Source organism: Egretta garzetta, unplaced genomic scaffold, assembly GCF_000687185.1.
Source record: "Egretta garzetta isolate BGI_Z169 unplaced genomic scaffold, ASM68718v1 scaffold718, whole genome shotgun sequence".
In the NCBI taxonomy this organism is placed as follows: domain Eukaryota; kingdom Metazoa; phylum Chordata; class Aves; order Pelecaniformes; family Ardeidae; genus Egretta; species Egretta garzetta.
Genome location: NW_009260538.1, coordinates 84,888 through 101,779, shown reverse-complemented (window position 1 = coordinate 101,779; position 16,892 = coordinate 84,888). Strand labels below are relative to the sequence as shown.

General features: G+C 40.0%; 1 protein-coding gene across 4 annotated transcripts in view; it reads left to right on the top strand.

Moving 5' to 3' along the window:
- Positions 1-1,749: 1,749 nt before the first annotated feature.
- STAM2 (signal transducing adaptor molecule 2) overlaps positions 1,750-16,892 on the top strand; it is a 24,887-nt gene continuing 9,744 nt past the window's right edge. The window contains exons 1-5 of one of the 4 annotated variants that reach the window (XM_035900157.1): positions 1,750-5,789; positions 8,930-9,014; positions 11,906-11,981; positions 12,208-12,303; positions 15,078-15,224. In XM_035900157.1, coding sequence (XP_035756050.1) covers positions 8,977-9,014; positions 11,906-11,981; positions 12,208-12,303; positions 15,078-15,224 — 357 coding nt within the window. In that variant the 5' untranslated portion in view covers positions 1,750-5,789; positions 8,930-8,976. Of the gene's footprint in view, positions 5,790-6,523; positions 7,898-8,680; positions 8,849-8,929; positions 9,015-11,905; positions 11,982-12,207; positions 12,304-15,077; positions 15,225-16,892 lie in introns of those variants that run through there. The other 3 variants (XM_035900155.1, XM_009644606.2, XM_035900156.1) reach the window with 3 other exon arrangements.

Below are 16,892 nucleotides of genomic sequence, written 5' to 3'. Positions count from 1 at the left end.
CCCGGGCTGGCTCTGGTCCCGCTTCCAGCCTACGGAAGCGTTTTGTGGGCAGGCGTGCTGCAGCTTCTCAAGTTTTACGTCCTGCGTGTCTCTGAGGTGCCGTGTTGCCTCCTGCCTTTCTCCTTGTGTTGCTCGGTTTGCTGGGTTGCGGGGGAGTTAAGTGGTTCCGTTAAACTTCTTTTGGTGTAGAACTCTAGGGTGTGAACCGACTCCATCAGTGTCAATAGGAACCCATTTTTGTGCCTCTTCCAGTACCTGGTACTAAGGCATCGTCTAGAGGCTGATGTGGGGGCATCACGTTAAGCCCGAGCTTAAGGTTTCTTCCCATTACCAAACCATGAGGCAACCTTGGCTGGAATTGGTGCCATCGATGGATGAAGATGATGACTCCGTTGTTTTGCTTTGTGCTTCTGCTCCCTTTTGTGCTTTCTTGGGCATCAAACTCTGTGTTGCTTTTTTGCCCCCCCCCCCTTTTTTTTTTAAAAAAAAAAAAGATGCCTGTTTTGAATCCAAGCACTGGGAAAAGCGGTTAAATTAAGCTAGATACCAGAGTCAGATTTACATTTCTTGTTACACTGGAGTTTTAGGCAAGAGAAGAATTCAACATTCTTGGGATTTTTGCCAAGGCCAGGGATGTATACAGATGGAAGAGGTTGTTGTGAGCGCTCGTATTACCACACTATCTCTTTTTTGTTGAGTAGAAGTTGCACTGTTTTCTTAATGTGTCTGCAAATTTTGTGTAATAAAAGCATTCCCTTTCTTATCTTCTCACAAACCATCGTGAGATTTTTATTATTGACCTGCAACCGAAATGCAAGTAGAAACTTGCCAGACCAGCTACGCATAGTCCACTTACTTCGAATACCTTATGAAGTTGTATGTGTGTTGCCAGACTTACCTTCCCCATGGCTTTAATGTGTTTGCACAGGTGAAGACTTTTCTGAGCTGGGGACTCTCACAGCTGCACAGAATTCTTTGGCAAACCTAAATGCTTCGAGAACTTCAAGACTGTAGTACTTAAAAGTGGCAGTCTGTTGACTTGCAGTTTCTTCATTTTTGCCTTGTATATGCTGAGTGTAACTGTCTGTGCTTGTCACAATTAAACAAGTGCAACAGAATAGGAATTCTGTAATTATTGAGGCTAAATCGTACAGTCCCTTGCCAGGAAAAAATACTGTTTGCCGTTAGGAGCTTTTTAAAAAGTTGTTATTCCATTGTAAATTAGACCATCCAGAATATCAAATTATCAAATGTGGATGGTCTGTACTTCCAGTATTTACGTGAGTGGTTTTTCATGCTTTTAATAGGCATCTGTCAGGATTTAACTTTTTTTACGTTTTGTTTTCTTTTTCATTTAAAAGAACTAAGAAAACAGTTGAGCCCAGCTGATGGCCTGATGCTACTGGAAAGGAGAGATCCTCTTCCATGATCCCATCCACCCAGTTGGGGTTTTTTTTTTTTGTTTGTTTGTTTGTTTTTTGGTTTTGTTTTTTTTTTATTTACCATTGAGCTGATTCAACTTTCTTTGGCAGAAAACTAATCTTCCAAAGAAAGTATTTGGCTTGTGAGTTGGATCATCTGGGAAGTTGATGAGTTTGGAAGTTTGATGACTTGAATCTGCTCAGCAAAGGCTGTGAAATGGCAGTGAAAAAGAGGAGCAGGACACCCCTGCAAAGGTTAATGGGAAGAACAGGACCCCGCTATTGTTAGCAGCAAGCAATGAGGTTGATCCGTCTCTCTCTTCAGACCATACATTTAGTACTGCTGTTTTCTTGGGGCACCTTTAGAAAATATAGATAAATGCTCTTTTGCTTTGCCCCAGCTGTTTCTGGTTCTAAACCCATATGCTTGCTTTTCAGCAGAGCTGTGCAGAGTCTTAATTCATTGGCATCTGCTTTGGTTGCTCTGTATATACTTGCAGTGTTGCAAGATTAACCTATGGAATCGTGTTTGAGAGGAGTGTGGTTTCTTTCATCTGTTTTACTTATTGAGAGGATACCCCAAAACTTCAGTTCTTTAGAGCTTTAGCAGCTTTTTAATTTCCTGTCTACATCTATTCATAGTTAGTCCATATGCACTTGCTGTTTTCCCAGCGTTGTCCTTCCTCTTAAATAACCTTCATGTCTTGAGTAGTTGCTCCTTCAACAGAGAACAAGCCTACTCCCTTTCATCTTTTGTTTAGTTAGCCTTCTTGCATAAGGTTGTTGACGTGATCAAGGGAGTAGGAAGTGTTTTTCTGTCTAGTTTGACTGGCATCCAGAATTGTACACCGTATCATGGATTGCTGATAACTTGTACGATAGCATTTCATGTTTCCTTGTGCCTTGCTGAAATGTTTACCTGGCTTGTTTCATTCTAGGATTTGCCTTTCTGTGGCTGCCTTACCTTTGTGGCCTGTGTCTTCTTGCGCTAGAACTTGGCGTATTCGTCATCCTCCTGTTTCTGACTGCTGAGCACTTAATTTCTAGTAGAATCTTCTGTTGACTCTGACTGTGTGAATTTGCATTTTGTCCTATTAACTGTTACCTTTTTCTACCTAATCCAGTCCTCAAGGGCTTACATTTCCCCTTACGTTACATTTTAGCCTTTCCTTTTATTGATAATACCTTCCAACTTTCTGCTAGCTTCCCTGTAAGACCCTTACCCTTGCTGTCAGTGTCAGCCAGGATATATTAATATTTATTTCAAGACTGATTTTTGAGGCATTCAGGGAGTAAACTCCCCACCCTCATAAGAACACTTTATGTTACTGGTAGAGCGATCCAAGAACTGTAGCTAATAACTTGCACGTGGCATCCTATGGAATGTTTCTCTGCAATCTGAACAGACAACTGGTGCTAGATTAGCCTTTGGTAAAATGTCCTTGCCTAGCAGAGTAGCTGCTTTCTGTTACAATTCGCCACGTTTCCCCTTCATTTCTCAGTCTGTAATAATTCCTGTCTTAAATGTTTGGCATAAAGTCTTGCAAATGTTTGAGGACAAGTTAATTGGGGGGGTTCTTGGGTGTTTCCTTTTTTCTTGAAATGTAGGGACAATATTTTCCATTCTTCAGTCCGTGGCTTTACCTTGATTTGACGGATTAAAATTTCTAAATTCTGAACCTGCAATTTTATGGCATTTCTTTCTAATTTTTGAGATTATTACTGGTCTGCTCCCCCATTCCTGCCGTGATTATTTTTTTAATATGTCAGAGCCTCACTTTTTTGCTTTTAATTGTATGAGGGATGTCTTGTTATATAATATGTGACTGTTGGGGACTTCAATTTTGGTGCTTTCCAGGCTCTAGGGCAGAAGTCTCTGTTAATCCCTCCCTAGTCTTTGCAATGTTTTTCTTGTAGTTTGCAGATTATTTGACAAATGGAGGTGTTTGCTCTTCAGGTTATTGGCTGACTGACTCCATGAAACAAAATGTCAGACTCTCTTTTAAAGCAAAAATTGTGTCTCAGAAAGCCTTTTCAGTGAACTGGATTTCCATTGCAAAAAGTTATTTTAATATTCCACTTGATCCAGTTTTTTTTAGAGTATCGTCAGTGACCTGGGATCATTACAAGTAGGGTTGCCTTCTCTGCGAGGACCAAGCGGGCTAAGCAGTGTTACAGGAAATGCAAGTCATATGACTGTGGCGTCATCGTGTCTAGAATCAGTAATTATATCAAAGCTGGAATTTTCTACGTTTGCTATACAAAGGCAAGGCAAACAAATGAAGGTGTGTGGGATTAAATTTCTGATTTTCATCCATGTGGTTCTGCTTTATCTTCTGAAAAACAGCAGTCTGGAGTAGTCCTCAGTTTTCTTGTTGTCCTCCACTTTTCATATAGGGACTCTGTTTTTATATAGTTAGAATGGCTCTGTGTAAAAGCTAAAAATATTTATGTGCAGGCAAGATTTTATTTCACACAGCTTTGGGGGGCAAATCAGTCTCTAGAAAATTTTTATTTTAGTGATGACAGTCTCTAGCAAATGCCATATTGAATTGAAAAGTTCTTCATGCTAAATCAGTGCTTAAGTGCTTGTTTTCTTTCTGTTTCTAGCATAAAAATTGACACAGGTGGAAAAAATGCTAGGTTTTAGTATATTTAGTTTTTTTAAACTGACATGTAATTTGGTACTGTTGGCGAGCTTGGCTCCAGGGAATTCAGGACTGAAATAACAAAATATTTTGCAAATTTGCATGTCTTGCGTGCTAGGCAGCATAGAGGTAGAGCTGTTGCAAGGCCAGGATTGATCATTTTGCTGTGTCAAATGCTAATGCCATATGTTAAATGGGATATAGATTTCCAGCCGAAGCGGTCAGTGAGAGATTTGTGGTGTGTAACAGCGTGATATACTTTTGGTAGGAATCAAAGTGTCGTGTTGGTTACCTCGGCGGAGTTCTTCGCAGAAGTTTTGGAGTGCCTGTATCATGCTTGGGGAATTCTGGGGGCTGTGAGGTTCCTGCAATTCCCTTTCTTTTCTTCCATGTCATCTTCATAGAGGCATTTTAGGATTCCCCCAGTTGCTTGTGCTGTTTTCCTTACTTCTTGCCACTGTGAGTATAGATAGATCCTAGACATATCTGAGAGCTCTCGGTGGTGTATGAGAAACGGGGCGTGAGCCTTCCATATTTGCCAACCCGAGGGATCCCGGTGCTGGCTGTGCATCCCTGAGACCGCGGCAGGCCTCGCGAGAGGCGCTGCACGAAAGCTGCAAGGGCCGGAGGCTGCGAGCTCTGGCCTGCCAGAGTGAACGTGCAGTAGCACGCTTAATTATGAATACAGATGTGCCGGGATCTTTAAAGACTGAGGATTTGACATTCGAAAAGGTGTAAACAGGGATGCTTTTGAGGGTTGCCGTGTGTTGCCCAGTTGCAGTCCTCGTAGTATTTTTTTTTTCCCCGTCTTTTGGTGTTATTTATGTGTGTTACCCATCCCTTTCTTGTGAAAAAGGGGAAAAGAACTAGTGCAGTTAAGCTGGAAAGGCTGACGTTCAGCTTTCCTTTCAGATGCAGCCGTCCTTTTGGATGTTGTGGTAGAGGGAGGGTCCTGAAAAACTTGACTTTAGCGTGCCACGGTGAAGCATTACCTTCTTTTCTGGAAGAGCTGGTGACAGTGTTTTAAGGCAGGGGCTTGCCAAGCATTTCTTCTTTTGGCAGTAATATCAGTAAACAGTTCCCATCCCCTTCCCAGCTGCTCATTTTAGTGCTATCTCCTCTCTTGTGTTGGCATAGTTTTTTGTGCAGCTGCATGGCAAATCAGATCAGGGAACTGATCCAGTTAAAAATGATTAATTGTGGTTTTCGAATTCTTTGTGGGTTTTTAAAAATATACCAAGGAGCAATAAAAAGAAGTATATTTTGCTTTTATCGTTATTTCTATAAAAGTAAGCTCAAGTGTAGTGTTCCTTCATTAATTGGAGGAATACAGGGTATAAGACATAGCATTTTTTTTTTTTTAAAGCTTACGTTCTCTTGGAACTTAAAAAATCTTGGAAAATGCATCCTCCCACATCTGTTTCTTCTGATCAAAGTCCATGTCTCAGCATCTGTGAAGTCATTCTCCTTCAAGATTATTCTTCAGCTGGAGCTCGTGTTAAGCAAAAAAACAGATGCTGTTAAATTTGTCATGCTGGCAGGGAAGAAAACCTCAAAAGTTGCAGGAGTTTGCCGCAGGGCAGCCTTCATATTCTCACCAGGACCGCGTCTGCTCCTGGAACGGGCTGCGTAGATACAAGAGGAGGGAGTTCGCATTTGATACGCCTCCGTGTATGAACGTGCTGGCTGGGGGAGAGGAGGAAGAGCACGGGAGCTGTGAGTAAGTAGCACTAGGTGTTATGGTAGCTACACTGTTCTTCGGGGTGTAGAAGGTGTGGAGTTGAAAACTTCTCAGTGAAGCCTGGCAAATGCTAAGCCTTCCCCTTGAGAGTGGAAGAGCTGATGAGGATAGCATGGGGCATCTTCCGTCATGGCAGGCAAAGCTGATGGTGATTTCCTGCAAGTGTCTGGGAAAACTTCAATATATCCTCTGGCATGCACTTTTGGGTCTGTTGTAGAGGACAAGAGCGATACCCATGTCTATGTGACAACCACCACAAAGGGAGGCGAGCTGTTGATGCATTCCGGCAGGCTGATGGGGCTGGAGCAACATGGAGCTGCACCGCTGCACTTGTTTTACCCTGTTCCTTATCTGGCACTTTTTTAGGGGATTTTTTTTTTCTTTTTTAATCCACATGACAGCATGTACAAAGTGAGGTGCTTGGTTTCACAGTGTTTACACTGCAGGGTCAGTTTACAGGCTTGCATTTGACTGGCTTGTAAACAATCAAAGTAATTTTAAATTTCCTATGTATTTTTTCCCAAGTAACTATTTCAGTTTGTTTCTTTGCTGTGATATTTTAAAGAGAGTGCTTTTTACCAGTGAATCAGATAGGTGTGTCCTCTCAAAGCATCTTATATGTACTTTGGGGATGCAGTTACAGTTTTTTACATCACTTCTCCAAAAGTAAATTACCTGATTTGACTTGGTTCTCATTTTAAAAGGAGAAGAAAAAAAAAGTTTGGAGGTCTGGGTTTGGGGTTTTGGAGCGTGTGAAATGACAAACAAAGCTCACCTGTAGGACAACACCCGTCTTCAGGCTCGCTTCACTAGTTGTGCCCACCTGTGTTGAAGTAGTGGTTTAATTTAGATTGGAAAAGACCTTGAAGATCATCAAGTCCAACCATTAACCTAACACTGCCAAGCCCACCAGTGTCTCAGCTGAGCTTGTGTCCTCCTGAGTCAGTGGGCATTGCTGAGACCTGGAAGAGCCCCAGTGCAGCGGTGGTCACCGCTCTTTGTGGCTGCATGTGGTTCTGAAGACTCGGGTGTGAAACATGACCTCAATTTTTCTTGGCTTCCATGCCTTTTTATTGACCTACCACCATTCCTTACTGTTTACTGTCAGCTGCTCCCTCTCTGCTCGTGGAAGAGGGGGACTTGGGGAAAGAGGCATCTCTAAAATATTCCAGGAATTTCCAAGGGGAGACAAGTTTCAGATCAGGGTGACGCCAGGATTAACTAATGTGCACAGTCTGGCTTATGGACGTCGGTGCTATTTGTCATTATAGGGCTGGCTTTATATGCACAACAGTTGATGGCTGCTGTCATCTGATGCGATGGATTAATTTGACTGACAAGTTTTGATGGGAGGATTCACGCCGCTGGGGCTGGAGACGTGCAAGGCGATGATTTTAAAAAGCAGTTTTAGTTGGCGGAATGTCATAGGAAACACCAGGCTGAAGTTGTGTGCACCAGGCACTGCGTGATGCTGGGTTTTTGTGATTGTTGGGTACTTAGGGTTCACGTATCCAGGAAATGTGCATATGGGGGTTGTTTTGGTTTGGGTTTCTGTTGATGTTTTTTTAATAGATTGTGTGTTAAAGTGCTTAAAATCGCAGGCACTTGTTTATTTTCAGGAACAAGCAATGAATTTCGTGTTAGCATCCTAAAAATATTGACGCACTTAAAAGAAAATTTACCAATTATGTTCTCTTTGGGTCAGTTTTTAAGAAGGTTTGGACTGTGGGAACATGCTTTCTGCACAGTTTTTGCTTCCCTTAAATAGTCCAAGCTTGTGAAGATAACCTGTGGTCAAAATTGCAGATTTCCATTCCTCCTCCTTGGTCTGCTTTTACATCTGTAACAAAAGGGTTTTTAGGGGCACTGTTGACTGCTCTGGTTGCGTTTTCTTTGTGGAAGCCATTCTGCTGAGCTAGCCTGAGTATTGTTGCAACTTTTAACTGCAAAACGAAGTAGTGAAGCTGATTATCAGAAAGGATGCTTAATTGCACACATGAAATTGGGTTTATCCTGCGGTAGTATTGCTGTCAGCAAACCGTGTAATTCTGGAACAGCTGCTATCACAGAACACCATTACATTAACAGTGAGTGACCATCGTGTTCTGCTTTAATCTACTAAATAGTCTTTAAAATACTCGTTCCCAAAGGGATTTAGTGGCTTCTCTTACCAAAGTAAAATTCTGCAAAAGTACTGATTATGGTATTGCCATGATTATGAAGTGCATTCTGACAGGATTAATACATGAAATAAAAACCTGAAAGCACTTACCTTTGAATTTAATTAAAATATTAAATTGGCAGGTTAAAATTAAATCCTAAGGCAGCAAATGCAATGTATAAAATATTTAATTTTCTGTTTATAAAATATTTAATTTTCTGTTTATAAGCTATTTTAATAGAACTGTAATATTTACATGTGATGGAAATGAAATGGCTCTAATAACTTAAATGGAAAGCACAAATAAATAACATTAAGCTTTACCAGTTAATATATAGAATGATATGGTGCAAATATTAATTTGGGATATATTCTTTCGATGGAGCAGTCTGGGTTTTGGTGCCTCCCTCTGTGTTCCTTATTAATCTTTCCATGACATTTATTTTTCTCAACACTTGCTGTGGCATTTAGTTTTCCTGAAAAATCTAGCAGGAAAAAATATTTTAACAAGTGTGTTGAATGAGGAGATGGCTTTCCTTTAGACTCCTAAAGAGTCGTGTTTTTTTTTTTTTCTTGGAACATCTATGTGAAATATTTAATGTCATGCAAATGTTAGAAGACCTTGAGCAAGCTCTAAGCTAGGGCTATGACGTAAACCTGGAGTAACTAAACAAACTGTACAGAAGCAGTTTCTTTTTCATCATTTACAACATTACACTTCAAGAGTTATTTCTGCGTTCAGATCTTTAATTACTTATCACATCTGTTAGTCCAGTGCTGAAAACTGTACACGCCACTTTATAAGATAGCAAGAATTAGCGCTTATCTGTAGAAGACACTGCCTGTCAGTATTTTGTATGTGGAGTCTCTTTTTCTGGTATGACTGAGACAGTGTTTGGTGACTAGAATCTGCACTTAATTGGGTATTATACTTAATGAATCTTGTTTTTCTTTATAGAAAAGGCTACAAATGAATATAACACCAGTGAAGACTGGGGTCTTATTATGGATATATGTGACAAAGTTGGAAGTACTCCAAATGGGTAAGCTGTATCGCAGCATTACAACATGTAATTTCATGTTCATGTGAAGAACGCTGTTTCAGAGAGAAGACTTCTCAAAATGCTCAGTGTAGTCAGCTATGCAAGAAGTGCTACCAATCTGACACTTCTGCAAGCTCTACAAATACATGTAGTTGGCTTTAAAATTCTTTGAAAGAAATGTTCCAACAGGATTTCTAGTAGAGCAATTTGTATATGCTGAGTGCATTCCAATTTTTATGGAGTTTTGCACAGTAGACCAAGTTATTCATATTTAATGATCATGCTTAAATTTTGAGATGCAACTGTGCCAGTAGGAAAAAGTGAACTATTTTTTTTGCAGAAAATTATCTAGCTAGGGCAGTTAGCTATTTATGATGAGAAATTTGCCTGTGTTTATTCATTAGGAAGAATGGGACTGATGGAGGAGAAAAGGAGGAAAAAATGGGGACCAAAACACAGATCAGTTTGACTCAGTTTAGCCTGAGTGGTAATACTGAAACATAAGTGGTAGTTCAGTGACCCTGTAACGACCAAAAGTATTTGCTGGATTTTAAGGTAACCTTTTTGAATGATAAGATGTTTTAAATTTTGAAGTAAACCTGCATTAGTGCATAGGCTGAATTCTTAAGTGATCGTAGAATTTTTATGAGTTATAAGTAATGTTTAAGATTACTACACTGAGAAAGTTCTCTTTGTATTAATTACCTCCCACAGGGAATAAATACCAAATCTATTTGATCCAGGAATCCTTAGTCCTTAAGAAAAAAAGCGTAGAATGTTCTTTAAGTCCTTTCTTAAAAATCTTATTTTTATTTTTTTTTTTTTTTAGTGCCAAAATACTTTTGTGGAGGGGGCTGTTTTAAATCTACTTGTTTTAGGGGAGGGAGATTGTGTAAAAAAAAAAAAAAAAAAAAAAAAAAAAAAAAAATTGTAATTACACATGCAAAATATATAACTATATATATAAAATACATAATTAAATCTCAATATATCTTTTTGTATGTACAATAAAATCCTAGATTCTGAGTTTTAAATGCCACTACTGCTCACATATTTTCCTTCAATTTTGTGTAGTTTTCTTCCCTCCTGCCCTTCAATAAGAGCCACCTTCTGAAAATAATAAATATTGTTGCCTACCCTTAAATAAATACATAGCTTAACAACCAATATGTTGATTTGTTGGCTTGTTTGTGTATTAACTATGACCAAACTTACTCAATATTAGAACTAAAACCATGCTTCCCTGCATCACCAAGTAACTCAGCATGATAGGGCTGGAGTAGTAAACCAGAGTGGTTGGTACTGAAGCCACTGCACCCATCCAGTTTGTAGCTCACCATGTTTGGGGCTTTTTTCCCCTTCAGAACAGGTTTAATCTCTTCTCCTAAATTTAATACCCACACCAGCCTTGGGGCAAATTTGCGTGCAGATCCTGTCGCTGGCTTTGACTCTAGTGGCTCCTTGAGAGGCTGGAGCACGTTTGGTGCGTGCAGAGGAGCTTCTGGCTTAGTTTCTTCCAAAATTAAATTAATTTGCGTGCACAAAACTCCCCAGTGAACTGAACGTACAACATGGGGGAATGATCAGAAAATTTGTTTCAAAACCGGACTAGTGCTCCAAACCAAAATGTGAATATAGATGCGGCTTATTATCTTGTTTAATATAGTGGCATAAAATCTTTCTCACTACCCTACATGCAGTGCGTTGAAACATACCTCTTTTGAAACAAAACTTTGACACAAACTTTTTTTTTTTTATGTTAACATTGAAACAGTTTTGGTTTCACTTCTGCACAGGCTTTTTCTTAAGCTTTGCTCAAGGTTGCAATTCCATGATGACTTTAAACTGACAGGGGAGAGAATTTGCATTGAAGAGGGTTGTTAGATATTTCCTCTAGCCCCTTGTGCGATGGATTCCTGGTGAATCTGATCTTGGCAGTCATCTGGCTCAGCCAGACCAGTTCCTTGATCCAGGCACTGCTCGGCTGCTAAAGCCTCAGTCACGAAGGGAAGGCATTGCCATAGGAAGGGACAGTAGGTGTGTGGTCCGCTATTTTTGTCACCTGTGCCTGTGTAAAGTGACCAGGGAGCCAGAGCTGTAGTGGCGAAGAGCACAGGTGGTTTGAGCTGAGATCGCTTGCCGACATGGAGAAACGCAGCCTTACGGAGGCATTTGTGTAGCAGCTCGAGTATACCGCAAGTGATGTTAAGTTGTAAAGATGCTGCATCAGCTCTTTACATAGGGATTTCATGGGTTTAGGGGTTTCAAAATAGTAGTGTTAATGAAGCCTTACATATGCCTCAGCCCATGTAGCTGCTGTGTGCCTTTAATGCTTGCTTTAAGTATGGAACTCCTCAGTAGAGTAGCATTTAGAGTGCTAATCGTTATTCTGTACTTATCTCAGGTTTTGCTGAAGCAAATTATAAAATCTTTGTGTCCTTAGTGTCTCCAAATGGGATCCAAGAGCTGACAACCTGTGAGCACGATTTTTAAATTAAATCCGTAGAGACTCTTTACAGTAGCCAGTAAAATAACCATGTATTTAATGATCACTGCTCCTCATTCTTTTTTATATGTAGACATTTCTTTCAATTGTCTATTTCAAATCCATTTCTTCAACTTAATGGCAATTGCTCCCTTTATGGCCTGTCAGCAGTTTTATGGAAATTGATGCAAAATGCCAGTGTAAAAATGGAGTCTGTTCCAATCCAATACACATATAAGAACAAACAAGTTGTTAAATATTTTTTCCAGACTACCTCTGGGAAGAGTTTGTTTTTTTCAATAGACCCAGATTTGTTTGCTTACCCAACTTGAGTTTCTGGTCTCATTCATGCCGCAGATTGTGTCAGTCACATTTATCACTAACAGTTTCTTTGTTCCTTTTTCAGAGCAAAGGATTGCCTTAAAGCCATCATGAAGAGAGTGAATCATAAAGTTCCCCATGTGGCTTTGCAAGCACTTACAGTGAGTAGACTATTGCTATTTTCAAAGACCTTTGTATTCTTTTATGTAATGCAGCTATTAAATATGTACTGATCAATTAATACCTTTATATATATATTTTCAGTAGAAGTCAGTCAGTGGGTCCATGCTGAACAGAAGATTAAATTTAACTCTTTTTATGTATGCTTTTATTTTGGATTATTTTCACTGTTGTCATACATTTTCAAAATTGTATTTCTCTTGTCAGCTTTTAGGAGCCTGTGTATCAAACTGTGGAAAAATTTTTCACTTAGAAGTATGTTCTCGTGATTTTGCTAGTGAAGCTCGAGGTATAATAAATAAGGTAATTTTTTCTAACTTTTAAGTACTGGGGAGAATTATTTTGGCAAGTTCTTTGCTTTGTCTCAGCATAGTAAAGAGTTGGAAAAACTAATATTGTAGTTAATATGCATTTTCTAGTTTTGGTGCAATTGCAGATAATGCTGGCTGTTTGTGTGCTGAAATTTGTGTAGTTTCATTTTTACTATGAAAATATGATGTATTAAAGAAGTGTCAGGCTGATAATACCTACCCCAAATTTTTACAAAATTAGATGAGCAATTTTAATTAAAAACTGTGACTCTTCCTAAGCTCAATTAATTTGAAAATGGTGAAGGCAGCTTTTCTTGAAGAGTCTTTATTTGGCTTGAATGAAATTCATGGACTGAAGTGCAAAGGGAAAATTGTGAGAACGTTAAACTATGTTTTTACAAGGAAAAGGATAAAGTCTTCAGGCAACTTAGTTTCCAGAGGTTCTCAGAATGCTGAATGAGGGGGTAACCAAGAAAGGAAGACCTAAATGGTTAGGGTCAGGCAGCTGATGGAATCTAAATCTGGATGTAATGAATTGAATAAGCAGGAACAGCTTTCCCCTAATTACTGCTGCAGTTGAAGACAAAAATGGTTAATGGGTTAAAAAGAAGTTAGTCTTCAAATATATGGGATGCCTGGAATCATCAGAGGTGGAGCAAAGCAATTAAGGAAACTAATAAAATTGCTGGGAAGCAAAATGAGTTCACAGCTCTTCTGTTTCTCGCTTTGCATGGAAAAATAGGTCTTAAAGTCCTCCCCTTTGTTCTCATTAGCCATGGTCCATTCTGAAATAGAACATTGACCTGCATGGTCTGACAGCACTTGTGGACATGAAAACAAGCCTTTAATCCCACTGCAGAGTGGTCTGCTGGAGCATAATTTATTTTGTGGTTGGGAAATACTTACGTTTTACCCACGTCTCTGTCCCACTTGGAGGAATAATCTTCAGAGGGCAGATAAAATTGTACTTTCTCCCTTTTCTCCAAAAGAAAATTAGTTCAGACAAGTCTGTAACAAATGTCTTTGTGCTGATACCGAGCCTATCAAGCTGCATCTCCCCTTTCAGTTAAATGCATGCCTGAGCCCAAACTTGTCAGCGTTTTTACTGTTCAGCACATGTTTACATGTGAGGCACAGGCTTGCAATGCAATCTGAACTACACTCAAATGAGAAATCTTGTCCGTGCGCTGTGTTTGTGCAGTCCCAAGTTCTTATCCAGACAAGCCGAGTGAAACAGATGTAGGTGAGCACAGCAGCCTCAGAACCCTTGTTCACCAAGTATCCTGAGGTTGGTTTGGATGCTTTGGGTTCAAACTACAGTCTTTTCATCAACTGTCCATAAAACCAGAAAATGTATGGCGTCTGAAGTGCTTTGGTCCATGTTTTACCCTTGTAGTGTTGGCATGACCTTCACATATATTAGCTGCTCTACTGAATAGTTGTTCTTTTTGCTCCAGTAAATTTTTGAAGGCTATTACATGATTACAGGATTAATAGCAGCTGATGTTTAATGTGAATGAGGTACACTCTGAAGGGTATTCTTTAGCCGTACGGTAGAGTAATACATGACTCTGACCTGCTTTTCTGAAGGTGGATTATCACTTTGGGTGAGGTCGTTAGCTCATAAAATTTTCAGTGTTGAATGAAATGAGTGGTTCTATGTGGATTTAGAGTAGCTGTAAATCCTGTGGATGAGGGTGGAGGAAGGGAAGCTATAGAGGCTCTTTCATGCAAGAAGCTAGAGAAGAATGTGGGAGCCAGGGGAATTGCAGGCAGAGCACAGACTTGATCTTGGTTTGCCCCCACCGCAGGGAAATACCTTCTTTTACCAGACTGTGTCCCTGCATCTCAGTTCTTAATTCAGGAGCTGATAGTATAAACTGTCCCATGAGCTGGGTGGCACTATACGTAACGCATAATTCCTTTTTCTGAGAGAATCTGAGTCAAGGAGGCATAGGTATATACCGAGATGGTACAAAGATCATGTTTTTGTGAGATCCTACTATCTGAGAAGTCAACAGGAAGAAATGTGTTCTGGCATCTGAGGAGAAGATGGCAGAGGCCATAAAAGGTCTTGTAGGAAAAGGCAGTATCTTATATTCGACCAACTTATGTGGTTGGGAGGGGAATAACAATGCAAATTAGAAGTAATGAGGAGGAAATTGAAGTTAAATGGAGGGTAACTAACATAGAGGTGCAGAAAAGTTGGGGTAAGTGTGGTAGGTAGCCTGACTTTCCCCAAAACTATTGAGGTGGAAACATGGCTAACACTTGAAAAGTCAAAAAGTTTGTCAGTCTTTTTCTTTAACCATCTAAAATTGGCTTCACTAAAATAACGGCAGTATAGGTAAGTGAGCTGCCTGTAAGATCTGAGCTTTGGCTGTACAAGAGAATTAGCCTCAGAGGATTGCTGTAAGGGTTGAAGAAGCTCTGATTTTAAAATTACCAGTTGTTTGGTAGAATCGGGGAAATCTGAGCTACCTGCAGTCTGTTGCTGCACTGGGGTAATGGTGTTGGAAACAGCTACGGCACCTTTCCAATGAAAGGATGGTGCTCCAGAAGCTAAGCATGCTATCTGTAATAGCAGAGTGATTGTACAAAAGACCATATATTCTGGGCTCTGCTTTCAAAATTTTTTAATCAAGACAATTATTAAGGATATTTATAGCAGAATGGTTTTGGTAACAAAGTTTAACTGAGAAGGAACAACTGTTTCTGTTCATTTTAGTGTACAAGCATCCCTTTCTATGCAATTTTGTCTTCTAGGCTCATCCAAAAGTATGTGAAAAGCTAAAAACCCTAATGGTGGAGTGGTCAGAAGAATTTCAGAAAGACCCGCAGTGTAGCTTAATAGCTGCAACTATTAAATCTTTAAAAGAAGAAGGTGTAACTTTTCCCACAGCTGGATCACAGGTAATAGCTGATTCGGGATATGTGGTACTGTTAGGTTCACTGTTCCTGACAGCGAACAAAATGCAAAGCTGTGCAAATGAGATCTTTTGTGCTTTTGATCAGAGGGGAGTAGGATCCTTGTTATAGTTCGGTTGCCTCCTTATGCTGAGGTTCACTTCTGTTCGTTCTGCTTTTTTATGTCCTTGCCTTCTTAAGAAAAATAAGAGCAGACTAAAGGCTATTTCATGATCCCCTTATGAGTTGTTTCATTTCAGATCCTTTTTTTCTTCCAATCATTTTCAGAGCTTCATTGAGCTGTCACCACCTTAAATGGAAGCAATTCTACACCCACACTTTGTACTTGGTGTTTCATGGTTCTAATTGCTGACTTGGAGCTCATACCTTCATTTTCTTCACAGAGTCTCACAAAACAAAGGACAATATCTGGAATTGAGACATTTTTGAAGTGATCTGTGCTATGCTTTCCTTTTCCAAGTCCCCATTTCTGGTTCATGCAGTTACCTGTCCATGTTAGGAATTGTCCGGGCTCTGCAGTAGGTGGGGTGCTCCAGTCCCTAACCTTACCCACTGTATTTGACTTCTAGTGGTGTATTATGCCTTATCTTCTAGCTGGCAAATATGATGACAGATGGTTTTTTTCTATGCTTTATTATTGATGATTCTAAATATTTTCCTGTTAATTATGAGTCAGGTGAAGATCAGTCCTGAAAATTAGAACTGCAGCTTCTATTACATATTCCTTACATGAAGTTTACTTTTCTGTGTTAAACACAGAGGGGTTTTTTACTTTTACAATCTTTCCTTCCTCCACAAAGATGTTTTCACGTCTAAATCTAGGATATGTGTTAAAACATATGGCAGAAACATGGAAGATCTAGAGTACTGGCAGCCAATTATGCTTCATTTCCTACAAATACATATAAAATGACATCTTGATGTTTTTACCTCATACACTTCACTTCAAACAAGCAAAGCTGAGGTTTATTAGTATCTGGTACAGAATTGTTTTCTAGGGCCATTGGTAAGTCCTAGGCATGGCTAGTGTTTGAAACTAGGTTCTTCATTCCCGGTATGTGCGGGGAGACTTCCTTGTCAGAATTAAAATTCCAAGAATGATTTTGCAACACTGTTGTGGTGACTTGTATTATTTAAGTCGGCAGCTCCCGACTTGATGCACATTTGCTCTTCCTTCCCTGCCTGATGAACCTAGTGACTTTCTATGATGGTGTGACAACAACAGTGGACAAAGGAAAACCAATGGATGTCATCTATCTGGACTTCTGCAAAGCCTTTGACATGGTCCCCCACAACATCCTTCTCTCGAAATTGGAGAGCTATGGATTTGATGGGTGGACTGCTCAGTGGATAAGGAACTGGCTGGATGGTCGCATCCAGAGGATAGTGGTCAATGGCTCAATGTCCGGATGGAGACCAGTGATGAGTGGTGTCCCTCAGGGGTCCGTACTGGGACCGGTGCTGTTTAACGTTTTCATCAATGACTTAGACAGCGAGATCGAGTGCACCCTCAGCAAGTTTGCGGGTGACACCAAGCTGAGTGGTGCGGTTGACACACCAGAAGGACGGGATGTCATCCAGAGAGACCTGGACAGGCTGGAGAGGTGGGCCTGTGTGAACCTCATGAGGTTCAACAAGGCCAAGTGCAAGGTC